The sequence below is a fragment of the Trichomonascus vanleenenianus genome, assembly GCF_965637985.1.
Source record: "Trichomonascus vanleenenianus strain CLIB 3782 genome assembly, contig: TRVA0_068S, whole genome shotgun sequence".
NCBI lineage: Eukaryota > Fungi > Ascomycota > Dipodascomycetes > Dipodascales > Trichomonascaceae > Blastobotrys > Blastobotrys vanleenenianus.
The window spans coordinates 17,397-42,503 of record NW_027481819.1 but is presented as its reverse complement, the minus strand read 5'-3'; the positions used below and the strand labels follow the sequence as shown (position 1 = coordinate 42,503).

At 47.2% G+C, this 25,107-nt stretch overlaps 9 protein-coding genes across 9 annotated transcripts; 6 read left to right on the top strand and 3 right to left on the bottom strand.

Moving 5' to 3' along the window:
- Positions 1 to 1,186: 1,186 nt before the first annotated feature.
- Positions 1,187 to 1,825, top strand: TRVA0_068S00386 (uncharacterized protein; the record flags this gene model as incomplete). The annotated part of the gene is made up of 1 exon (XM_076687666.1): positions 1,187 to 1,825. The coding sequence occupies one exon, from the start codon at positions 1,187 to 1,189 to the stop codon at positions 1,823 to 1,825; it is 639 nt and encodes a 212-aa protein (XP_076538112.1).
- Positions 1,826 to 3,559: 1,734 nt separating this feature from the next.
- Positions 3,560 to 4,198, top strand: TRVA0_068S00364 (uncharacterized protein; the record flags this gene model as incomplete). Its single annotated transcript, XM_076687665.1, has 1 exon — positions 3,560 to 4,198. One exon carries the CDS (start codon positions 3,560 to 3,562, stop codon positions 4,196 to 4,198), a length of 639 nt encoding a protein of 212 aa, XP_076538111.1.
- Positions 4,199 to 5,962: 1,764 nt separating this feature from the next.
- TRVA0_068S00342 (uncharacterized protein) lies at positions 5,963 to 6,781 on the top strand (the record flags this gene model as incomplete). Its single annotated transcript, XM_076687664.1, has 1 exon — positions 5,963 to 6,781. One exon carries the CDS (start codon positions 5,963 to 5,965, stop codon positions 6,779 to 6,781), a length of 819 nt encoding a protein of 272 aa, XP_076538110.1.
- A 2,473-nt stretch (positions 6,782 to 9,254) lies between these two features.
- TRVA0_068S00320 (uncharacterized protein) lies at positions 9,255 to 9,893 on the top strand (the record flags this gene model as incomplete). The annotated part of the gene is made up of 1 exon (XM_076687663.1): positions 9,255 to 9,893. The coding sequence occupies one exon, from the start codon at positions 9,255 to 9,257 to the stop codon at positions 9,891 to 9,893; it is 639 nt and encodes a 212-aa protein (XP_076538109.1).
- A 1,893-nt stretch (positions 9,894 to 11,786) lies between these two features.
- Positions 11,787 to 12,746, bottom strand: ADH2 (zinc-binding dehydrogenase; the record flags this gene model as incomplete). Its single annotated transcript, XM_076687662.1, has 1 exon — positions 11,787 to 12,746. One exon carries the CDS (start codon positions 12,744 to 12,746, stop codon positions 11,787 to 11,789), a length of 960 nt encoding a protein of 319 aa, XP_076538108.1.
- Positions 12,747 to 13,665: 919 nt separating this feature from the next.
- UTR2 (putative glycosidase CRH2) lies at positions 13,666 to 15,146 on the top strand (the record flags this gene model as incomplete). Its single annotated transcript, XM_076687661.1, has 2 exons — positions 13,666 to 13,668; positions 13,845 to 15,146. 2 exons carry the CDS (start codon positions 13,666 to 13,668, stop codon positions 15,144 to 15,146), a joined length of 1,305 nt encoding a protein of 434 aa, XP_076538107.1.
- Positions 15,147 to 15,734: 588 nt separating this feature from the next.
- Positions 15,735 to 18,171, top strand: RTT107 (Rtt107p; the record flags this gene model as incomplete). The annotated part of the gene is made up of 2 exons (XM_076687660.1): positions 15,735 to 15,806; positions 15,856 to 18,171. The coding sequence occupies 2 exons, from the start codon at positions 15,735 to 15,737 to the stop codon at positions 18,169 to 18,171; spliced, it is 2,388 nt and encodes a 795-aa protein (XP_076538106.1).
- Positions 18,172 to 19,522: 1,351 nt separating this feature from the next.
- On the bottom strand, positions 19,523 to 20,191 carry TRVA0_068S00232 (uncharacterized protein; the record flags this gene model as incomplete). The annotated part of the gene is made up of 1 exon (XM_076687659.1): positions 19,523 to 20,191. The coding sequence occupies one exon, from the start codon at positions 20,189 to 20,191 to the stop codon at positions 19,523 to 19,525; it is 669 nt and encodes a 222-aa protein (XP_076538105.1).
- Positions 20,192 to 22,006: 1,815 nt separating this feature from the next.
- Positions 22,007 to 24,342, bottom strand: GND2 (NADP(+)-dependent, decarboxylating phosphogluconate dehydrogenase; the record flags this gene model as incomplete). Its single annotated transcript, XM_076687658.1, has 2 exons — positions 22,007 to 23,460; positions 24,324 to 24,342. 2 exons carry the CDS (start codon positions 24,340 to 24,342, stop codon positions 22,007 to 22,009), a joined length of 1,473 nt encoding a protein of 490 aa, XP_076538104.1.
- Between the last annotated feature and the right edge of the window lie 765 nt (positions 24,343 to 25,107).

The following is a 25,107-nucleotide window of genomic DNA, read 5'->3' as shown; positions in this document are numbered from 1 at the left end:
AAGCGACTGACTCGAGCACAGTCTCACCCATAAGATATGCCCATTAAAAAGAAACATAGATTGTTGAAGAGCTGGATATTGCAAGCACATGACGGATAGACGTCTGAATCTGCGGCATCTCCGGTGGCCCCTATAATAGATGGGCTCGCTGCACGTGCTATTGCTGGTAGTCAATCGATCTTGGTATGGCAACTGCACAATTAGAGTACTGTACCCGAAAGACTAGTACCTACTAGCCGTACTGCAAGACAGAGAGGACCTGACTGGGGCGATAGAGCCATATTTAGCATACAGCCATGCAAGACGATGGCATACGCATTACGCGCTGTATCTGCACGGCGCCGCATACATCGTAACGCTGCTCGTGTATTTATTGTTTCCTTTTTCGAGAAGCAATGCATGCAGTGGGGTGCTAAATGCACATCAACGGTTATGTGTTCGCCTCGGAGGCGGGATCTACGCGACTATCTCGAACATGGTCTCATCTAACCCAAACAAGGATATCTCACGATGCCAAATGTATAAATATTGTTACAGTCAGAGCAGAATATATTACAGTAGTACTGATTGAGTGTAACGAAATATATTTGGTTGCTTTCCGAGAATATGTCACAGCACACCCCATATACCTTTGATTTCTGTGAGTCTGGACAGGAAAAAAAATATTAATAAAATAGGGTGCATACTACCGGTACTGCCGCAATAATGCAATAACATAAGTATCCGTGTGGGGTATACTGTACATAGAACGGTATAATGAAAAGCTTAGCCTCCTCTGCATCTAAATGTACGTTGGTAACGGCATCGATCCGTTGAGGCGTACGTATGTAAACCTTCAAGGTACAGCCTCATCTTTCTTATTATGGTCTCTCGCAATCCGCTCAAGATTAGCGGAGGAAAAAATGTCGAAGGGGGTTGGCACAGCATAGGAGATAGTTTTGTAGTTTAATAAATCGCTACGGAAACCTGAGCTCGTTCGCAAACCGTGATGATCCCACCTACTCGGATAGACTACAGTACATATCATCTGCACGCGGGACGAATGTAGCCACATAATTTCCATGCTGTATTACACAGTGCAGGCCAAAAAAAAAGCTCTCCTGAAAGCGGAAAAGGCGGACATGGCGCATATAAATTGAGTTGAAATCTTCCTGAGATATTCATCAGATAGGAAGTTCTACAAAAAATGGTTTCCAAGCGCTCTGCTGTTTCCCTCGCCCTTGCTTTTGCCAGCGCTCTCGGCCAAACTTGTACTGTTTCTAACAGCGCCTCGACCCTGGTGAACGACTTTAGCACACTCGCTAGTGACTGCAGCACGTTCGCATCGGCGATAAATGCTTATGAAGGCTCTCCCGATGATGCTGGCGTTGAGCCTATTTACAATGACCTGAGCGCATTGATCCCCGCCATGCAGACGGTCGACGGCGGCTTAACCTTCGCTTCTGGTAGTAGCTCTGAGTGCGACATCTCGGCCATCATCAGCGCGTTCACTGACGCTGCTCCTGACATTATCAATGCCCTTACTGCCATCGCTGATCACGCCGGTGAATACATAAACACAGATGGCGGGATGCCTCTCCTGAGCAATTTCGGTACTCTGGCCCCGTACGTTACGGAAATGCTCACAAGTCTTTACGGCTTGGCCCCATGTGACATTGTTGGCCAGACCTCTAGCTTGGCGGGTCAGATCGCTGACGCCTTGGCCGCTTGTGCACAGAACTTCCCCACGAGCATCAGTGCTGCTCCAGCCCAGCCAACAGGTTGCGCTCCAACATCGCCGCCAACCTGCAAGAAGGTATCGCGTGGCCCTGGCAACCAGAGGTAACCAATTCATGTTCTAATTTACTAATTTTATTTAATATTCCTGATGAATTTTTGATGTCTACATTTAATATTCCTCTCTCGAGCCTTTTGACATAGAGGCTCAAGTAGTCTCGGAAGGGGAATATAGTACAACGTAGTAAGTATATAGGGAGAAACCGCCTACGCGACGATTTCAAATACCATCCCACCATACGAACGCGACACCGGTATTTAAATATGTAGGTTGTTACAGTCCATCGATCCACGGATTGATATCGTAGGGTTAGGATCTACATCGCGAAACGTATTCCTCGAACCACATCTCCCCCAGTATGACATATAAAAGTTCTCCCGACCGGGTTGCTATCTATACAATAGGTAATAATAATAATCTTGATTAAAGTCCGTTGCCTAGGGCGAAGGAGGACTAATCGAGGTACATGAGGTTTCTAATGTAATATAACAATATCCAGTAAAGGTAGACGGGGTCGATTTCCTCAGCTGTAGACCGCTGATAGCATGAGGGAAAACCTTCTTGACGTACAATAGGTAATATCGTATACACAGTATGCGAAGGGAAGTTCCTGTGTCAGCAGTGATGTTTAAATGTTAATAAATCGTATTTAATATGTAGTGTAAATATAAAGAGACCTTCCTAGGTGCTTCGCCGTCATTCTATAAAGTGTTTGAAAAAGATTGCACACTTAAATTGGCTAGAAGAAGCCAACTGTAGATACATGATGGATGGACGTCTGGCTTTGTAATATCTCCGGCGGCCTCTAAAATAGGTAGGCTCTTTGCATGTGCTATTACCGACGGCCAACCTATTTTCATACACAGCACATTATGAGTCCCCGAAAGACTACTAAACCTAATGCAGACAGAGAGAACTTTTGACCGGTGCGATAGCATACAGGCATGCAAGACGACATGCATACACATTGTGCGCTGTATCTGCACGGCGCCCCGTATATTACGCGGCTTGTGTATTTTTTTTTTCGAGAAGCCAATGCACGGTGGAGTGCGTAATGTAGATCAACGGTTATGTGTTCGCCTTGGAGGTCGGGCCTAAGCGACGATCTCGGACATGGTCTCACTCATAAAAAGGATGCTTATCCATGCTCACGTAGCTTGTTGAAGAACCGAATCATAACTAACAAACCAGATATAATAAACTGTCTTCCCGCAGTTGCTAGAATTTTTATTCGTATTCCTCATGTTGCGTGGTGTGGGTCCGCCGGGAACAAAATAGGGGGTATTATACCCGAAGAGTCTAGCCTTCTCTGCATCTAAATGCAACTGGTAACGGCAGCAGCCCTGCCAGTGACACTTACGTACGGAGCGGCGATATGTCGCGTCTAGCGGACTTGTACCCCCTAAATGCCACTGCCCACGCTCTTATTGGCTAATCATACGAATAGTCATGTATCCAGTACAAGTTATCAAATGGTAATGGAACACTCTTTATCCTGATAATATACCAAAAAAAGAAGTCCTAATAACTCACAATGTTCCCGGAGAACATAACCACCAAAAAAAAGCCAAGGTTGCCCACTGCGATGGATATGCACTTCGTGGTACCCATTGTATGTATGAATCTAGTTGCCTCGACTGCCAAGTACATATTATTTCCATATCAAAGCAGGCATTAAAAACGAATTGCATGGGCTTCTGGAAGTGGAAGCAGCAGGCTGTATAAATTGAGTTGAAATTCTCTGGGGTTTCCATCAGATCAAATAACAGGTCCCGTAAAACCATGGTTTCCAAGCTCTCTGCTGTTTCCCTCGCTCTCGTCGCTACCAGCATCCTTGCTCTGCCGTGCACCGTTTCTTCTGGTGTTGAACAAGTTTTGGACGACCTGAGCTCCCTCTCTGGAGGCAACACTGCTCTCATATCGGCACTGAATGGCTGGGATGGAGACTTGTCCGGTGATACCGGCTCAGCAATTAATTCAGCGACCTCGACTGTGATGTCGGCGTTAAGTAATCTCGTAGCTGACTTTGAAAACGTTGATAGCACCGCTGCACCTTGCGATGCCCAGGCGTTCGTCTCCGCGTTTGCTGAAGCTGAAACAGGCTTCATCGGCGCTCTTAATGCCATGGCTGGTATGGCCGTGTACTTCGGTGACGGCGAGCCTGATGCCGATGAACTTCTAGACACTCAAATAGTATTGGGCACTCTGGACCAATACGCTGGAACCCTGCTCACCAACATCTATCCCTGGCTGCCCTGCGACATCGTTGGCCAGACCTTCACTGCAGTGAGTGACATCTTTTCCGCCTTGAATCAATTTGAGGGGGCCTGGGGCCTACCTACTACGAATGCTCCAGTCCAGCCACAGACCTGCAATCCATCTCCACCAACCTGCAAGAAGCAGGTGAAGAGGGCTATCTAATTTTATTTTACAAATTGTTAACTTTGTATTGTACTTTCTAATTTTATCTTCTCGAGATGTGCGTTTTACTTGAGCTTTACACTGCATGAATCAGACCTATATACCTGAGAATATCGACTCTTTGAAGTGAGTGTAGTCTCTGGCATTCGGTGTGGACTTAGTCTAGCCTTCCTCCAACTGCCTCAAAAATTTCATTGATGTGGTATTTTCGGAAGCGAGCAGTACTTTTTGGTTATCTGGAGTTGCCACGGATAGAATCGTAATGTGCATTCGAGGGCCAGCCCTCGAGCTCCCGTAGCTGGGGGCTAGCCCCCAGACCCCCGTGTCTTACCGTAACAAAATCTTCGTTACACGCTGTAACATTGTCCCAACATGTAACAAATTTTCCGTTACAACGTGTAACAAATACCCCCCTGATAGCTCTAAACCTCCACGAAGCGGAGCTCCAGGGGGGTTTGGGGGGACTGGTGCGCCCAATTACACTAGTTAGGCGGTATTTGGTAGATTATATGGAGAGAATGTAAATGGCTAGAATATTTTGAGAGAGAGAGAATATTGTCGAGCTTGCCAATCCTTTTCCAAATGTTATACCCAGAGCCTTTTCGTTTTCCTGTACGTTGATTTCGGCACTTCTTTCACTCTCCTATTTTAAACCCTACTATCGGCGCTAATAACCATTTCATAATAGACCAACTCCGCGATAGTACACTATCTAGCGTAAATGGGGGGACCAGTCCCGAGAATTCCTTGACCGTGGCGAAGGATGGCATCGTTAGAGAGGGGCGGTAACAAGGTTTTCGTACGCTGTTGCGAACTGTTACGAATCTGTTGGAAGATGGTTGTGGGGGGTTGGGGGCAGAGCCCCCTACTACGGGAGCTCGAGGGCTGGCCCTCGAATATACTCCGTAACTAGTATCTAATGCAATTGGGGGGACTGCAGCACTGCTAATAATTTATTTTTCCGTTTGTCAAAAGGCAAACTCCGGTGGAGTGCAGATCAATGGTATTTGCTGCATCGGCTGCTCGGGGACTATGCGAACGATCTCGAACATGGTCTCATCCCATACGAGATTTCTCGATGCCCATTAAAATATGCACATGATAATAATAAGGGACCGAACTGAGAGTAACATATGTAGGGGGTATTTGGTCACTTTCCTAGAATTGTCAATAAACCACTCCTTCATTTGTAACACGTTAGTGATTCACCTAAATAGCGGGTCTGAGCCGGGGAAAAAAATTAGGCGGCATCTATCAGTACTGCTAGTACAGTATAATGTAACAGGGGTATGTGAGTATAAATAGTGCGGTAAATGAAAACCCAAGCTTCCTCTGCATCTAAGCGTGCGTTGGTAATGACAATCCAGTCAGTCTACTGACGCTTATGTGCCTAAATACAACTAAAGTGCATATCTTTCACAGTCCGCCTTTCTTATGCTGGCTACTCGATAATCGGAGGAAGAAGCATTGGAGATGGTGGGTAATTTTGTAGTGTATCGCTAAAGAGAGCCGAGCTACTTCGCATTACCGCGACGATTACACGTAGACTACATATCGTCTGCACACGGGAAGAACCTATAGCTAGAATTTTCATATCACGCCGCATGTAGACTATAAAAAAAATAAATAAAAAAATTGCTGCGTCCCGTAGGCTAGCATCAGCGGGTAGGACTCTCCCTAAGGGCGGGAAAGGAGACTTCTTATAAATTGACTTGAAATTCTCCTGAGAATTCCGCCGGATCAAATAAAGAGCTCTATTAGAACATGGTTTCCAAGCTCTCTGCCGCTTCTCTTGCTCTAGCTGTTGCCAGCGTTCTCGGCCAAACTTGTACTCTATCTGGCTACGGTTCAACCACTGTGAATGCCATTAATTCACTAGCTAGCGACAGCAGTGCTTTCAAGCAGGTGCTCGCAGCCTCCCCCAATGACGCCACATTGGTTTTCAATGCGCTCGGTCCTGTGGTCGATAGAGTGGGGCTGGTTGAAGAAGAGTTCCAATTGGACATTATGTTCAATCCTGTCAACGACTGCGACGTATCGGCTATCGTCGAGGCGTTTAAAAACGCTGCTCCTACCGTCGTTGGCGCCCTCACTGCTTTCGCTGACCTCGCCCCTGACTACGTAGGCACCGATTCCTATTCCAATATTCAGGAAGACGTTGGCGATTGTGCCAATGACTTTAGGATCCTGCTTATCCGCGCCTACAACTGGCTGCCTTGCGACGCTGTTGGCCATATATTCGATGCGGCGGACGAGATCAGTGCTGCCTTGGCTACTTGCCAGCAGGTCCTCTCACAGAATGTCATTACATATCCAACCAAGCCAGCGACCTGTGGCGGCACCACCACCACCGCCGCCGCCAGTTCTACCATCATCACCAGTTCCACCATCATCACCAGTTCCATTACCACTGACAGTTCCACCATCACCGCCAGTTCCACCACCACCGACAGTTCCACCACCACCGACAGTTCCACCATCATCACCAGTTCTACCACCACCGACAGTTCCACCATCACCACCAATGCCACTGCTCCAACATCGCCGCCATCCTGCAAGAAGAAGGTTTACCGGGCTAACTAAATTATCTTGTTCATTTTTCATGATTCTGTCCAGCTTTAGACCCTGTATTTAACATTTCATCTTCCCGAGATGTGATTTTCTTCAATTGATGAAACAAGCTGCGAATATTACTCCAGAAGAAACCTTTGGCGAAGAATTCAGTCCGCTCATTGTGCCATATCCTATCTCTATGGTTTGCTATAATCGTGGCATATTACCGGTAAAACAGTTTGAATAACTAAAGCAGTTACCAAGAAAATGCCGTTGAAATCTCCTAGTTTAGTTGTTTGCTGCTCTTATATTCCACAGCATATCATATCATTCACGGAGAAGTCTGATAGTAGCATATTATTAGGAGGTATATTACACCGGTAGATTAAGCTGGTCATGTACCGGTAAAAGAAAAAAAAATTCAGGGGGGGAGGGGAAAGCCGCGCACGGCTGACTCCGCAATAAACCCCCTGAGTACTACCGGGGAATACGTGGACAACTAAGACAGAAACGCTTACCCCAGGTGGTTTCCAGCCCGTTGAGTATGCGCACAGCCTCACGGTGTACTCTGGAATTGAATGTAGTGAGCACCATGGATGATGGAGACAGTGCCACGGACGAAACGGGCAACCTGATGTATACCAAGACTCTTGGCAGCAGGATTGTGCGTCCATGCCCCACGTTATTTCCCTCGACACGGTTAAAACACGTAGATTGTTCAACGACTGAATACCGAAGATATTTAATTACTTTCCTACACCGTTGCTAGAATCTTCGTTGGCATTTCTCGTGTGGCCGCTCATACCTGGTAGTGAGGGTGAGCAGGGGGAAAAATGCTCTATCATGGAAAGGCCAGCCTCTTCTACATATAAATGCAGTCCTGCTAATGCGTACTTGCGGAGCGACGATATGTTGCAACAATTCACCCATCTAACTACCGGGTACTAGTACTGATAACTGTTACGGTAATGCTTTTCTGAACAATCCATGAATTATACAAGTACCGGTAGATGGTATTCTATATAACTTATCAGATGACGTAAATACTCAGATCTTAGTTAATGTTACATAAGAAAATATACTGAACAGGTCTTCTGGTGCTTTAGCCTGTGACAGCATCCTTCGAGCCATCAAGAAAAACTCGGAATATGGGATCTACAGTCCACCTATCCACGGGACGACATCGTAAGATGGTTAATATATACACAGCTCGAGATATTTTATCGCCAATGCGAAGCATACATATTCATCGAACCACATTCGGAATGATCACGACAGTCATATAAAAATCCACCCAACCGGGCTGGTATCTACACAATAGCAATACAGTATAAGTGAGGGAAGTTCACGTGTTGGTAGTGACATGTGAATAACTCCTTTTAATATGGTAGTATAAATATAAAGAGATCTATCTAGGTACTCCACCGAAAGGGGGAAATTTATTCGCTGTATACAGTGGGTTAAATTGGTTACTGTAGAAGGAGCCAACTGTAGAGGATGGATATATGTCTGACTTTGCGTATCTCCGGCGACCCCTAAAAATATGTGGGCTCTCTGGATGTGGTACTGCCGACGGCCAATCGATTTTCGTATGGCAGTTCCACAGTTATGAGTCCCCGGAAGACTGTACAAAGCTGCGATAGACACTATGTATTTAGCATGATGGTATATATGCACGGTGCTGCATGCATTGCAACTCGACTCGGTATATTGCCTTCCTTTTCGAGAACACAACGTGGAGTGCAAAATGCAGATCAACGGTATATGTTCGTCTCGGCCGTCGGGCCTATGCGACGATCTCGAATATGGTCTCACCTGTATATGACACCTTTCGATGCCTACTAATAACACACATATAATGTTTAGGAACAGAATACGAACTAGCGAATCAAATATATATATTCAGTTGTCTACTGATTCTGACTAGAACTCTCATGGCCATTCTCCATAGAGCGATGTGAGTGGGCGAAAAAAAAAAAAAAATAGGGGGTAAAATGTTGCAACAAGAAAAATCTAGCCTTCTCTGCATCTGTAAATGCAATTGGTAACGGCAGTTCTGCCAGTGCACTGACACGTACGCACGAGCGGCGATATGTCGCGCCTAACTGATCACATTAGTGCCATTGTCAACTTCTTTTAAACAGTTGTACAAATGACCTGGTACCAATAGTACTTTTGGCTCCTAGTTCATGGTAGCTCGTGATTGAATGTTCCCATAAAAATCGTCGACAAGGGAAAAAAGCTGAGCGCGTCGTTTGCCAACTGTGAAAACTATATCCTTATGCATCATCAGTATGCAGGCTCTAGCACTGTTGGATATACCGGTATGTAATTTCCATATCAAAGGAGATCATAAAAAAATTACTGTATTGCATACACTAATGACGGCGCTCAAGCATGGCCGGCCTCTCATTCTCTGTGCTCCCCTGGAAGTGGAAAAGCTCAGGTATAAATTGAGGTGAATGTCGCTGAGGTTTACATCAGATCAAACACAGGTCCAACCATGGTTTCCAAGCTCTCCGTTGTTTCCCTTGCTCTTGCTATTACCGGCGCTCTCGGCCAGACGTGCACTCTTTCTGTTGGCGGTTCGGCTCTGGTGAAAGACATTAACACACTCTCTAGCCACAGTAATACCTTCGCGCAGACGATAACTAGCTACCAAGGTTATCCCGGTGACACCGCCGCTAGCACTGTTTACAGCGACCTAGCGAATGTAATCTCCGACATGCAGGTGATCAAAGATGATTTTACAATGAACACTGCATTCAACACTGGAAATTCTGATTGCGATATCTCAGCCATTATCAGCGCGTTCAATAGTGCGGCTCCATCCATCATCGATGCCCTTACGGCCATCGGGGACTACGCCCAAGGCTACCTGCATAACGCTGGTGGTGTTGAACTTATGACCAAACTCACTACTCTGGTCCCGTACGTTACGGACATGCTCACAAGCACTTACAGTTTGGCCCCATGCGACATTGTTGGCCAGACCTCCAGCCTGGCAGGTCAGATTGCTGACGCCTTGGCTACTTGCCAGGAGAGCTTCAATATTTCCCCCAGCAATGCTCCAACCCAGCCAGCGGCCTGCAGTCCAACATCTCCGCCAACCTGCTCCAAGAAGCAGAAGAAAGCTAACTAACTTAATGCTCTAATTTGCTAATCTCTTGTAATTCTGGGAGAATTTAGATGCCTGCGTTTATATTGCTCTCGAAATACGCCTTTTTTAATTGGCGGAAAGGCTTAAGCAGTTTTCAAAGTTACAGTACAACGTAGCAAGTTTAGTGAAAACCGCCTCTTCGACGGCCTAAAATATGGTCTCACTCATACGAACGCTACACCAGTATCCATTAAATATGTAGGTTGTGGTTGTAAGTGTCGAATTTTGAGTATATAAAGGTACTGTAGTGCACTACCTGAGTGTCTATACGGTGCAATGGAGAATCAAGCCTCAGCGGCAACTAAATGTAGCTGATAATGTCAGTAAGTTGGCGCATATGTACCGGAATGGTAATCGTTAAAAATTGCTTGCATCTTGTAGGCTAAAGGAGACGACCGAAGCATGTCCGATCCATCATTGACCATGTTCTCCTGGAGGTAAAAACTGTCATCGATGCTAAGCTTGAGGGATTAAAGAGTGGGATACAGCAATGGTGAGTAATTTGACGCGGCACTTAGGCGCTCATACACGTTTATAAGCAGTTTACTGCATATAGAGTATTAAAGGTCTTGGCAGCAGGTTTTTGCGTCCACGCCCCACTTTTCGCTTCGACGCGTAGTAACGCTCAATTGACTTAAGGAATTGCAGCTCTGCTTTTTTTTTTTTTTGAAAGGGGGAAAGTTCAAAGTGCATATCAACGGCGTGTGTGTGCACATCGGCGATCGGGCCTACGCGACGATCTTGAACATGGTCTCACTCATACGAGTCAATGATGCCCATTAAAATACTACATACAGTGACTGCAGCAAAAGACTGAATGTCAACTAACATATCGAGTATTTGATCATTTTCCTAGAACTGGCACTTCCACTCCTCATATACCTGTTCAAATAATGGGCCCGGCCAAAAAATCACTATAATGCACCAGTCACAAAAGTCAGTTGACATCAGCTCATCTCAGAGTATTATATGGGAAGTTGTAATGATAGTAACGTATTATTATGAGTAAAATAGATTCTAATAATATAAAAAAAGGGGCACAATCGGTACTATGCCGGTAGCACTTGTATACACATGTATGTGGATGAGAGTAAGAGTAATGAGTAAGTATACAGTATATGGCACGTTAAACAAAAAGCCTAGCCTCTTCCGCATCTAAATGTATGTTGATAATGGCAACACTGTCAGTGCGTTACTGAAATGCAGAGTGTTCCGGTACATCCTAGGCATTTCCAGCCTTTTTATGGTATGTAGTCTCTCCATCTGCTCGAGATGAGCGCAGAAAGAAACCTGGAAGAACGCAGGACGGCGTAAGAAATAATTTTGTAGCATAATTGCTAATACACGCCAAGAATGTCCGCAATGATCATACATCTACTCGTAGAATGCATATCGTCCACACGCGGGATTAACCTAGCTATACACAGTAATTTCCATATCACACAGAGTACTGGTACATAGAAGCAAAAAAGGATAGCAATTCCTGCAATCTGTAGGCTAGCAACAGCGCCGGGTAACATGTTTTCCTCACATGTAGTGGGTAACAAGCTCTTTACTGTTTCCCTCGCTCTTGCTGTTGCCAGTGCTCTGGGCGATCAATGCCAGGTTTCTCCCGGCGGTACAGCCATTATGGGTGACATCAACACCGTTGTTAGCGCCAACAATAACTTCAATACAATCTTCGATGCTTGGAGTGGCACTGTACTACTTTTTGGCAGAAGTTCAGGGGGGGCCCTAATATTCGCTGCCGTGCACTATTGTCTGGCAGGTTAAAAAAACTTGAAGCACTTATTATGCATATTGAATAGCTCATAAATGATATAACATATAATGAATTCCCTAGGCAGGCCATAGATATCAATAGCCACTAAACATTTATGACGGCAACAATGCCAGTCTAGACTTGATCTTTCCTTCCTTCAACAGCTTTAGACGCACAGGGAGATCACTCAATGGAGCAGTCTCAAACTGTGGATCCACCTTCCCCTTGGCCACGAGCTCCAGGCATTCCATTAGCTCCGAAGAAGTGCCCCAGAAGGCACTAATGATACTGACCTCGCTCAGACAAAGTGAATGCTGGTCAAACTGGAGAGTCGCATCGGCCAGACCTACAGGAATCACAATCCCCGCAGGTTTGACGTGCTTGATTGACAAGGCAAACGTCTTATTGGAGCCGACAAAGTCGACCGCCACGTCGACGTTCAATGGTGCATCCCCGAGGCTAGTAACAGCAGAGTCTGCGCCGTACTCTCGCGCCTTTCTTAGTGTTTCTTCTCGCAGATCTACGCAGGTGACGTGAGCACCGAGAGCTTTGAGAATCTGAACACCATTGAGCCCAAGCCCTCCTAGTCCAATGACAAGCACTCTACTGAACGAATTGACCCTGGCTTTCTTAATTGCATGGTACGGAGTCAAAACAGCATCCGTAGTGACTGCTGCAACCGCAGCTGAGAGCCCATCCGGGACCGGCACGAGGCTATGCATCCTCACGGTCACGTACTCTTGGTACCCACCGTCCCTGCCAAGCCCGTACCACAGATGGTTCTCCTCCTGGCATTGGTTGTCTACGCCCTTGCGGCAATTGGCGCAGGAACCGCAGCCGTTAGGCCCGTGCACGGCAAATAGCTTGCCCACTGGGAATGCATCCTTATCGACGCCTTGGCCCAACTTTACAACGGTACCTGCAATCTCATGGCCCATTACAAATTCCAACGGGAGTGGGAGTTCATTGTCCAGAACGTGTAAATCAGAATGGCACATTCCAGCTGCCCCGACCTTGAGCAGGACTTCGTCTACGGCAGGCTCTGGTACTTCAATAGTCGTCTTTTCCAGCATCGGCTTTTCGCCGTGTCTGTACACAAACGCAGTCTGGTTCTTTGGCAATGACATGTTTAAATAGAATCAATACACGTACTACCGTATTGTATTATCAGTAATAATATAGAATTTTGGAAAACTCTACTTCATGTACCCGTCTACGGCCCTATTATATAGGCTCTTCGGCGCGAACGAATGTGGAGATACCCGTATTCCCCGGACACATGGGGAACGGGTGGCATGTCCTCAACGTATTGGGTCAAGCCACTAGCTTTGTTAGGATGGATCACAGGTTCTGGACCAGCCTGAGACGAGCCTTAGGTATGCTTTTTCCGAGGGAGACGTTTGGCGCAGGTCTGACTTGCTCTAGAGTTAAGCGAAGTCACACCACTTTTTCCTTGAAGTCGCTCCTGTCTCCCGAAGTCGCAACTAATCTCCCGAAGTCGCAATCAAATTTCCGAAGTCGCATAAAGACTTCCCGTAGTCGCACACCGACTTTCCTGAGCGTATGTCGTAATGCAGTAGCCATCCCCACAGAGTGAAGTCGGATACATTGAGTGGACGCAAGTTGATAAATTCATTGGACCCCCAGCTTTTTTTTGCTGTCCGATTGAATTGATTTTGATATATGTCCAGGGTCCTTTGAACGGGGGCCACCAATGGAAAGATGATTGGACGGATGAACGACAACCGGCGGCTTCAGGAGACATCTATTTTTTAAACGGCATTTTGTCCATTTAGCATCAATTGATTAGGAATGGGCATGCACCAAGACTCTAGTCTAGCGAAGCCTATTGTGTCTCGTTCCACAAAACTCTGGGTTGCTTGGCGGGATGATACGCAACCCCTTTAAGCTTTCAACCGGAGCTTTAAAGCTTCTCGTGAATCGGATATCGCCAAGGTTGAGTTACTATACTAAGTTTAAAACTAGGAAGCCATGGTATGCTATCGACCAGTTTGCGCTTCTCAAGGAGGCAAGGGCCAAGAGTCGCCAAGAATCACACCCTCCCAGGATGATGTTCGCAACTATCTTAAATAGCAGGAGCACAGCCTCTACCACTTGGAATATAGTTTTTGACTAACATTCGCTTGTAATATTCTACTTTTTGGTTCTAGTCGTTCGCTATGAAAGGTTTCATTGTAGCGTTCGTTGTGTTATGGATCAGTGCTCTAGTCGAGGGCGCTACCAAGTGCGATGCCAATAACAAATGCCCTCAAGAGAGCCCATGTTGCTCTCAGTATGGCGAGTGCGGTTCAGGGCTCAGCTGCCTCGGGGCCTGCGACGTGCGAGGGTCCTACAACCTGACGTCCTGCGTGGCGATGCCAGTTTGCAAAAGCCAGAAACACAAATTCAGCAGCACTGACGAGGTAGTGCACCAGGACGACTACCTCGGAGATGTTGATGAGCACGCGTGGACCACTAACGGATACGTACTGGCCCATAATGGCGAGCTGATGCTTGCCATGCCGCGAAATTCGTACGGAACGGTGATTTCGTCTACGCGTGCCGTGTGGTTCGGCAAGGTTTCGGCGACGCTCAAGACTTCCCACGGGAATGGCGTGGTTTCGGCATTTATTCTCATGTCTGGATCCAAAGACGAGGTCGACTATGAGTTTGTCGGCAATGACCTCGACAATGCGCAGACCAACTATTACTACCAGGGTGTGCTCAATTACACCAATGGTGCTAAGCATAGGGTCAGCAATACTCACGAGAACTATCACACGTACGAAATCGACTGGAAGCAGGATCGCATTGTGTGGTCCATTGATGGCGAGACTGTGCGAACACTCAACCGCGAAGATACATGGAATGACACCACGAAGCAGTTTATGTTTCCGCAGACCCCTTCGATTATCCAGCTGTCTCTTTGGCCTGGCGGCTCCGAGGTCAATAAGCAGGGCACGGTAGACTGGGCAGGCGGCAAGATTGATTGGAACATGGCAGAGTTTGAAGACCCGGGCTATCTCTACGTCATGATTAAAGAGATTTCCGTCGAGTGCTATGATGTTCCTGGGAATACCACACAGTCTTCTAATGCCAAGTCGTACATCTACACCGGAGGCCGACTCACTGAGACCGATGTCGCCATCTCTGACAGTCCTCATATCCTGAAATCTTCGGACGCCAATGGCTTTGATATGGACAGAAAAGAGGAGGGAGAGGCTTCTACTACAATCGACGTCTCTGCGGTCTCTACATCTATAGCTTCCACGTCCGTCAAGTCCAAGGGTAGTTCCACTAAAGCGGCATCTGGATCTTCTTCTTCTTCTTCTTCTTCCTCGGCCACAGCTACACAGTCGCTTGACGATGGCAGCCAGTTCCACCAGGAGAAGATCCAAGAACCCAACTCTGCAGGAAAGTCCACTGCTACTTTCACTTCTCTACTCTTCCTTACTCTTTCTTGGTTAGTCTAGATAATAATGACTACTTATTATAAGTTTCGTCTAGCTGCACTTAGCCGCCCCTGAGTCCCTGCTACTACTAGAGAAGCTCCAATCTTTCCGAGCTACGGGAGCTCGAGGGCTGATCCCTCGTAACAATTCATTATAAATGTGTATTAATGGGGGGACCAGTCCCCCCAAACCCCCCTGGGGCTCTGCTGCGCAGAGATACCAACTTTTTCTCTTTCCATCCGCTGCACTGCAATTTTGTAACGCTGTTGCAACTTGCTTGTAACGGAAATTAAAAGCTGTAACAACTGCTGTTGGGAGAACTTTTATTACGCTGTAACAACTTCCACAAAACCGGGAGCAGACACACCCTTTCTCCCAGTATTACTGGGGGGGACTAATCCGCCCCATACCCCCTTGGGGCTCTGCTACGCGGAAATTTGGCTTGAATGACGGGGGTATGGGGGCAGAGCCCCCAGCTACGGGAGCTCGAGGGCTGGCCCTCGAATATACTAATGGGGTGGTGAAGACGCGGTGGCGCGTGACGGACGCGTTTAAATTGAAAACCGGGATTTTCGCGACACCGACACTTTGCAACCCGACAAGGACAAGATGGAGCTGCCTTTGAATGATCTGTCCGCGATCGTAGTAGAAAACACGCTGGAGCCAGGTGAGACTGAGAAGGTGAGTAGATTTCGGTTCGAAAAGAGTGAATCGGCTGACTGGATTTTAGGTGGTGAGCCTACTGAAGAAGAACGGCGTAGCAGAGGAGAACATCCAGCTTCTCAAGGAGTCTGACACGCTCAAGGGGAACCACAAGACGATAATCGTCAGCAGGAGCGTGGACTTCCCTCAATACAACTACACGGGCTCAGTAAACTACACCGTTGTGACACCGGAGTGGGTTGAAGTCGTTGATAAGCAAGGACGCACCGTGCCGGAGCGGTCGTACTCGCCTGATCCACGGTCATATTTCAAAAACGTGTTTATCACGTGCAGTGGTATTGGCGCAGGGGACCGAGAGAGTCTTTATGGTGGAGTTCTGGCTATGGGCGGTCTGTTTTCGGAGACTCTGTCGACGTTCACGACCCATTTAGTTGCTCTTAACGACACTGGCAAGCGGTGTGTTTCTGCCAAGCAGTACAACATTAAAATTGTGCTCCCGCACTGGATAGATAACTGCTTGAAGCTAGGGAGGAGGCTTGATGACGGGCCGTATTTGTTCCCGAACCCAAAATATCTGGAACATTCGCGGGATGAAGACGAAATAATCAACCAGAGCGCAGTTCGGGAGACACAATTGGAGTTCCAGTCGACGTATAATTCTCCGGACGATGCTCCGGCCAAGACGGGGTCTCTGTTTAAAGGAAAGAAAGTGTATCTCTGTGAGGATTTAGATCTCCAGATCAGCCAGCAGGCTATCGAGGATATCATTAGAATCCAACAGGGAGAAGTCACTAGTAACGTAGAGGAGGCAGACGTGTATATTGGCAGGTTCCGTGACGGGAAGCCTTATAAACGGGCCAGCCAGAGGCAGATTGCCGTCGGTAGCCTGGCGTGGCTCTACTGGATGCTGGCGCATGATAAATGGAGCTCTCCTGTAGTCAAGCTGCTTCACTACCCGGTACCACGCCATGGCATTCCAGAGTTTGAGAATTTTGAGATTTGCATCTCGAATTTCATTGGCGAGGCCCGTGTGTATTTAGAAAGGCTCATTGAGGCGACGGGAGCCAAGTACACGCGGACTCTGCGCAAGGGAGTCACTACGCACCTTATCACCTCGCTACCAAGGGGGCTCAAGTACGAGGCGGCCCGGCAGTGGAACATTGACACAGTCAATCCTCTGTGGCTCGAGGAGTCGTACGCTATGTACGAATGCATGTCGGTGGCAAATAAGCGCTATTCGCACATGCCGGAGAGGATAGACCTGACGGAGATTCTCAACAAGACATGCCTCAATCGGGCTGTGCTTTGCAAATTCTATGAAGATACCCCATCTGCTGAAGAGGGCACTTACACACCAAAGACCTCAATTGCTCGTAAGCGGTTTGGATCGCGTAATCGACTGGGTACTGATGAATCAGAGTCGGGTACTGCGACTCCGACTAGAGCCGGGAAGCAGTCTACACCTGAAGTGTCGAGTTCCATTGGAGAAAACCGTGAGGCGACTCCCAGGTTGGGATCTGCTCGGTCGGCCAAGACTAAAGGTCTCGAGCTTACCCACAACATGTCTGTTAAGGAGTCAGAGTACCTCAAGCAGTATAGTAAGCATAAGAAGAAGCACGAGTTGCCATCGCTGGAGGGCGAGAGCCAGTGGGGGCCTGATTCGCAGCCGCCTGAGCCCAAGCGACCAAAGATTGAGGCAGACGATGAAGAAAAGGAGAACATTAACAGCGATGTGGAGATCGTGAAGCTCGTTACTACGGGTCTGGATTCTAAACAAAACAAACAATTAAAGCAACAGGAGCTACAGGACTTGGGCATCTTTGTGACCGACGATGCTAATGAAGCGACTTACCTTGTTGCCACTCGCGTCATGCGTACAGCCAAATTCCTTCAGGCAATGTCGCGCATAGAACACTTTGTGCTGCCGGAGTACTTTGATGAGTGTGTCAAAGAGGGCCAGCGCATTGAGCCAATTCCAGAGAAGTTCCTGCTACAGTCGAAGGCACGCGAATTGGGCAAAGCCCTGGCCAGGCGAAAGCAGGTGCCTTCGACGTTGTTTGAGGGCTATGTTTTCAACATGGCCTCGGAACTGGGGGCTGGAACCTACAAGACGTACCAAGAGATTGTGTCTGTGCATGGCGGTTCTTGTAAGAAGATCACTGGAAACGGTGCTAGGACCAAGTTTGATGGCTACACAGACCCCAAGACTAACAAGATGGTCAAGATACTAATTATCGGCTCGCCCACGTCGAGTCCTGCTCTGGTGCAGAACTTCAAAAAGAACTGTGAAGAGGACATTCATCATATATATACCACCGATTTCCTCATCGATTCCATTCTGGGGCACGACGTTAAGCTCAAGAGCAAGTATGAAGTTTTATAGCATGGCCATGCCAAATTACACACTCATCTGTTTAATTATCTGGGCATCGTTGATTCCATTCATTAGAAGCACTTTCCCATCGTCAATGACAATTACATACGGTACCAGTACCGTAAGTTTCTCCATAGCCTTCCTCAGAGGTTAATCACTATGTTGCTAATCAATCTGGTTGCATTCGCAGATTAAAATTCGTATGAAATTTTGACCATTTGCTTGGTGTAAAAGCAAAATTACAAATAGAGAGCTAATTTGTAGATATTCATCAGATTGGCTTCCCGCCTGAGAGCTGCATAAAACACAATTTTAATACAGGATGAAGGATGTAGTATTGTTTTGGGAATCTGAATGAGCCAGATAGCTTTTCAAACGTTCGAACTTGATTCGGTTTGAAGATCAAGCATTGGGTCTTATAAACATTAGATAACTTTTTATCACCGCACATGCAATTCCCGAGACTTCAAAGCTCAATTCCCTCAAAACTCGCACAATATAGTTGGACTTCCGCGTAGCGGAGCCACAAGGGGTATGATGGGGCTGGCCCCTTTAGCTCCTACGCAGTCCAGCCTTTCCAATCCAGCCTTTCTTATGGTAACTTCTTTATCCGCTCCTCTCCCGTCTTGCCGCATAAGTGGAAATCATTTTTCGCAGAGGAAAACCACCGAAGGTGTTCTGGAGCTTCGCGCAGCAAAGTGATTGAAGCCTGTATAGGAGGTACTACTACACATGTATAGTTATAGCATGACGCTTTCAGCAATCGCCAGTATATTACTTAGAATGTCCCAGGAAATGTGGAGCGTGGACATATGAAATTGCGGCTAAATTTCATGGCATGCATACTGGACTACACATTACAATATATGCGTAACTTACCGGTAATTGGGGCAGTGGTGGAGTCTCCTCGAGGAGTGTCACGGATTCCCTCCTGGATTTTAGTCAATTGATGAATGAATCTGTGTAAAATGTAGCTATAGTATAGCAAGATTTGAATTTGCAAGCCCTCGACAAGAGTCCAAGGCTGTGTATCGCTTAGGCTTAAAGTGCCAGAAGGCTCGGACTAGGACCTTTCTCGGTGTCTATCCTGTTGAAATTCAGCTGGATATTGTCGTCGGTTCCAAGAGAATTATATCTTGGTGGGGCTGCCTGCTTATCAATTCTCGGTAATTTGGGGTGATATCTTCGAAATAGAACTACAATTGGATAACTGAGGTCGAAAATGAACACTTACAATGAAGAGTTAAGAATCCGTATGCGATACAGCACCTGGTAATTTGGATTCGCCTGGCATTGAGCACATATTTTTCTAATTACAACATCAATTGAGCACATATTTTTCTAATTAGAACATCAAAAGTTAGTTAGCCCTCTTGGCCTGCTTCTTGGAGCAAGTTGGTGGCGATGTTGGAGTGGAACCAGCGGTGGTAGTGGTAGCGCAGGGGTTGGCTGGAGGGATGGAGCCAGAGATCTCATAGGCCGACTGGGCGGAAGCCACTGCGCCATTTATGCCGTTAATCGCATCTGAGGTTTGGTCAGTATACTCGCATCCAGGCAGCGAGCTGTATACGGTGCTGATCAGTTGCACGGAGTTGACAGTCATACTCTGGAGCCCTGTCCAGGTATAGCCGAAGCTGCCGGCGTTTAGATAGTTATTATAATCGGCAGTAATGCTCTGAATGTTGGAGGTGAGGGTTGGAGCAGTGTCACTGAGCAGGTTGATAAAGGTCGTGAAGTCGCAGTCAGTCAATTCACTTTCGTAGGAGCTAAGAGCCTGAGAGACCGCAGCCAAGTCGTTGGCCACGGCTATCTGCTGATTATAAACGACCATAGCGTTATTGTACCCCACGCTGTTATTATCTGGCCCTTCCTCGAAAGCAGCGATCGCCTGCTGGAGGGCATTGTTGTCGTCAGTCAAGGTGTTCATGGCATTCACAACGGTATTACCATTGGTAGAAAGTGTGCACTGCTGGCCGAGAGCACCGGCAACAGCAAGAGCGAGGGTAACAACAGAGAGCTTGGAAATCATGTTTTATAGTGCCTCTTATTTGTTTTGATGCAGCCGAAGAGAATCTCTGCTCAATTTATACTGCCATATCAGCCTTGCGGATTCCAGCATGGAGAGCGAGGGGTTTGCCGTTCCTCGGGAGTCGTCGTCCACAGGATGCAAGCTAATTGTACTGATTTCTTTTTTTAACTGTCTGCTGCAGCATCGTACATAAATTCATCGTGCGGGTAGACGATAGCGGTGTATCGTTCTTACGGTAATTCTTCGGTACATTTAATTGTGAGGCACCGGTATTACTAATAGTCTCCGAGTGCATCTTTCGATATACATGTATATAGATCCTAACTGTAGAACGATCAAAGCATCACCAGTGGTTGTAAGTATACGCGGGTCGGCTGTTGCATGCGATACATCCCGCTTCATGCGTAGACGTCAACGCACTGCAGAATCGCCGTTACGTTTACAGATGCAGAGAGGCTAGACTTTCGACTGAAGAAATCTGCACTCTCTTTTTTGATCCAGAATAACTATATGCGCTACATTTGGAATACACGTGTACTGCTAACAATTCTAGGGGGGAGTAATCAAGATATCAGATAATAAAAGTTATGCGATTCTCAGCCAAAGAGAAATTGAGCTCATAATAATCTATTTTAATGGGATCGATAGCGATCGCCGTACATGTGAGGCCATCTTCGGGGTCATGGCCTACGCCCGAACAAAACGAAGTTATATCGTTTCACCATCTGAATGGGCCCGAAAGCGGTTCTGAATTTTTGAAGTTGGAAATCAAGCACTGGATCGTTATGACCATTGAATAAGTTTTTAACGTCGCGCAGGTGATCTCACGGCCAAAACGGACTTCTTGAAATGTTGCTACCGAGTCACCCAGATTCCAATTTCAACTCAGATTAGAAATTACAACTTAGATAGCCCTCTTCTCCTGGGTAACCGGCTTCTTGCGACAAACGGGCGGCGGGGATGTAGGAAGTGATGGAATGATATATATGGCCAATTGTAGAACAATCATAGTATTCTTCGGCAGAGCAGTACTAGGGGGTGTACTCTGCTTATACCGTTGCGTGCGAGATCCGCTTTATGCATACCCGTCAATGCATTGACAGGGCTTTTAGATGCGGAGAAGGCTAGATTCTCAATGGAAGAAATCTGCACACTTTTTTGGCTCAGATTCACTGTAATCGCATTAACACTACTAACAGTTCTAGGAAGGGTGTAATCAAAAATTGCAGATATGCTGCTCTCAATTAAAGAGATATTCAGCTCTTAATATTTTGATGGGTATCGATGGTGATCGTCGTAAATGTAAGACTGTCCTCCGGATCGCAGTAGGCCCGAACGGCCTTACCTTACAGGCTATTCCACTTCTGGGGTCTGCGCACGGATATATATTAACTTACTCTACCGCATCATTCGCCTTATGGAGATTAATCAGGGTTATTAGATTGTATGGTTGCCGCGCGAGACGTACGGTGAATCTGCTGACAAAACGGATTTCAGTAAAAAGCTGTCGAGAGATTTTACCGATAAACTGCTGATATCTTTTGTAAGGCCGGGGTCACTCAAAATATGTTCTTTGAGGCATCACAGTGATTCCAGTCAATTAGATCCCGTCTTTGGAATATACTAGTTTCATTAAAACTAGCTAAGGCTACCTCCGCGTAGCGGAGCCACAGGGGGGGGGGTTGGGGGGACTGGTCCCCCCAGTTACACCAGGTAGGGTATTCGAGGGCAGCTCTCGAGCTCCCGTTTTTCAAACCCAAAGATATATATTCAGACATATGAATTTTCAATTAAATAAAGAGGGGACATAATTTTTTAAGCGTCATAGGTGGAAGCAGCGACATCACCACCGGTACCGGTCCAGTTGATGTGGATGTCCTTGTCAAGTGGCAGTCGCTTGGACGCGAACTCTGGCAGCACTCGGAAGGTGTGGGCACCGAAGTAGTCTCGCTGGGCCTGGAGCAGGTTAGCTGGGAGTCGAGCAGATCGGTAGCCGTCGTAGAAGGACAGAGCAGTGCTGAAGGCTGGAGTTGGGATACCCCAGGCAATGGCAGTGCCGATGGTCTTTCGCCACGAGGCCTGGGCCTTGTCAATGGCGTTCTTGAAGAATGGCTCAAAGAGCAGGTTCTCGAGCTTAGGGTTGGCTCGGTAGGCCTTGGTGATCTCGCCAAGGAAGACGGATCGAATGATGCAACCACCTCGCCACATGAGGGCAATGCCGGCGTTGTTGAAGTCCCAGCCGTACTCGAGGCCAGCCTCTCGAATGAGCATGAAGCCCTGAGCGTAGGAGATGATCTTGGAGGCGTAGAGGGCCTGCTCGAGCTCATCAATGAACTGCTGCTTGTCGCCAGTGAACTTGGCGGTTGGGCCGCTCAGAATCTTGGAGGCTCGCTCTCGCTCCTCCTTGATGGCAGACAGGTTTCGGGAGAAGACAGCCTCACCAATCAGAGTGACTGGCATGCCCAGGTCAAGAGCGTTGATGGCGGTCCACTTACCGGTACCCTTCTGGCCGGCTCGGTCCATGATCTTGGAGACAAGGGCCTTGCCATCCTCGTCGTTGTAGGAGAGAACGTCTCGGGTGATCTCAATCAGGTAAGAGTCGAGGACACCGGTGTTCCACTTGGCGAAGACCTCGGAGATCTCGTTGTCGGAGAGACCAACACCTCGCTTGAGCAGGTCGTAGGCCTCGCAAATGAGCTGCATGTCGCCGTACTCGATACCGTTGTGGACCATCTTGACGTAGTGGCCGGAACCGGATGGACCGACCCAGTCGCAGCATGGCTCGCCGTCGGACTTGGCGGCAATGTCCTGGAAGATGTTCTTAAGGTGTGGCCAGGCGTCTGGGTGGCCACCTGGCATGAGGGATGGGCCGTTTCGGGCGCCCTCCTCGCCGCCAGAGACACCAGAGCCGACAAACAGGAAGCCCTTCTCCTTGAGCTGCTCGTATCGTCGGTTAGAGTCTGGGAAGTGAGAGTTACCACCGTCAATGATGATGTCGCCCTTCTCGAGGTGTGGCAGGAGCTGGTCAATGAACGCATCAACGGCGGCACCGGCCTTGACGAGGAGGATGATTCGTCGTGGTCGCTTAAGGTTGGCGACAAGCTCCTGAATGGATCGGGCGCCAATGATGCTCTTGCCCTTGGCCTCGTTCTCCATGAAGTGGTCGACCTTGGAGACGGTTCGGTTGTAGGCAACAACGGTGTAGCCGTGGTCGGCAGCGTTGAGGATTAGGTTCTGGCCCATGACAGCCAGGCCAATAAGACCGATATCTGTATACGATTAGCTCAATTTCATCATTTAATTTTCACCAATTCATCAGATTTCACCAAAATCACCATATTTCTTTAAAATTTCACTTCCTCATCTCATCAATATAAATATTCTTCGTTCGACAAAGGAATATTCAATGTTTAATTCAAGAACATTCGTCAATTAACCAGAACATTCATCGATTAACCAATGAACATTCATCAATTAACCAATGAACATTCGTCGATCAACCAACGGACATTCAACAATTAGCCAAAGAGCATTCAATCATCAACCAAAGAATATCCGTCAATCAGCCAAAGAATACTCTTAGTTGAACCAATACTCATTGTTCCCGAAGAATATTCAACAGTATTCCCCAAAGAGTATTCAAAAGTCCGGGGAAATATTCATCGTTCAACCAAGAATACTCAGTTCAACCAAATACTCATAGTTTGAGCCGAGAAAACTCATAGTTCAACTAAAGAATATTCATAGTTTGAACCGAAGAACATTCAATAGTACCCAAAAAATATTCCCCGAGAAATCTTTCACAGAGTTCCCGAGAAATATTCAAAGTTTCGACAAATGCTTAACAGTCGCCGAGAAATTTCACCATCGCCCCGTGAAAAAGTCCTCTTCAAGGTCTCCAATTCATCAATTGGCCCCTACATCAAAAGACAATTCACCAACGACCCCGATAATAAAGAACAATTCATCAATTGCCCCTATTATAAAGGTCAACCCATCTCCACAATTGATGGTTGGGGACGATGGAGTGCTACGTGTGTAAAACACTACAATGAAGCCAATGAAGAGGAATAAAGAAATAAGGTAATCCAGTGAGATCCCTTCGTCAATGGTACACATCAATTTTACTTACCACCCTTTGGATCAGACATTTTTTATTTTACTCGTTCGTGTTTAATGCAAGGGAAAAAGAAGAAGGGAGAAGAAAGGGGAGAAAATGCGCTTTATTTATGTGTCCCGGTTGAAACTTGCAACAAACGCTTAGAAATTGCCCCAAAGGGTGGGGGCGAGTCTTAGAAAAGGGCACCCAGAGGCCGCCAGCGGGAGCCACTGGCCCGCGACAGGCAGGGTCCCCTAGGGCGCGCGCATCTCCGACCGGTTCCGTCCACATCCCTCGGCCTCGTATTCGCTATGCTGTATCTATAGACTGTATAATAGAAAGGATCCAATTTGAATGAAAATCGTAGAGGATTACATGTAATTGTAGTCATTCCGAAAGGAGTAGACCTTTTCAGAGCCATTTTATTGTGTGGTGTGTCGCGCATTGCCGTTCGGGTATGGTTTTGGTGGGTCCACGAAAAAGTGTCGTGATTAACCGGCACGCCCTCCTCCAGGCTCTCTCCACTGTATGTACCTCCTCTCCATAGTATAATGACATGTAATTGAATGAATATTTATTACAATTATCTCCGGCGGACGATCTGAGTCCGAACATACCTCTTCACAAAAGCAGAGGTCTTTCGACAAGCCTACCCCTACATATCGCGGTACGGTTACGTATTTAGGATGCCATCACATACCGGTACAGCTTACCGGTGGGCATCATCTCCCTCGAGAGATACGTTAATTTGCAGCCCCACCCAATCATATTGGTTCTGCAGCCATACCCCTCCTTCTGCATGCCCTTACCGGTCGGC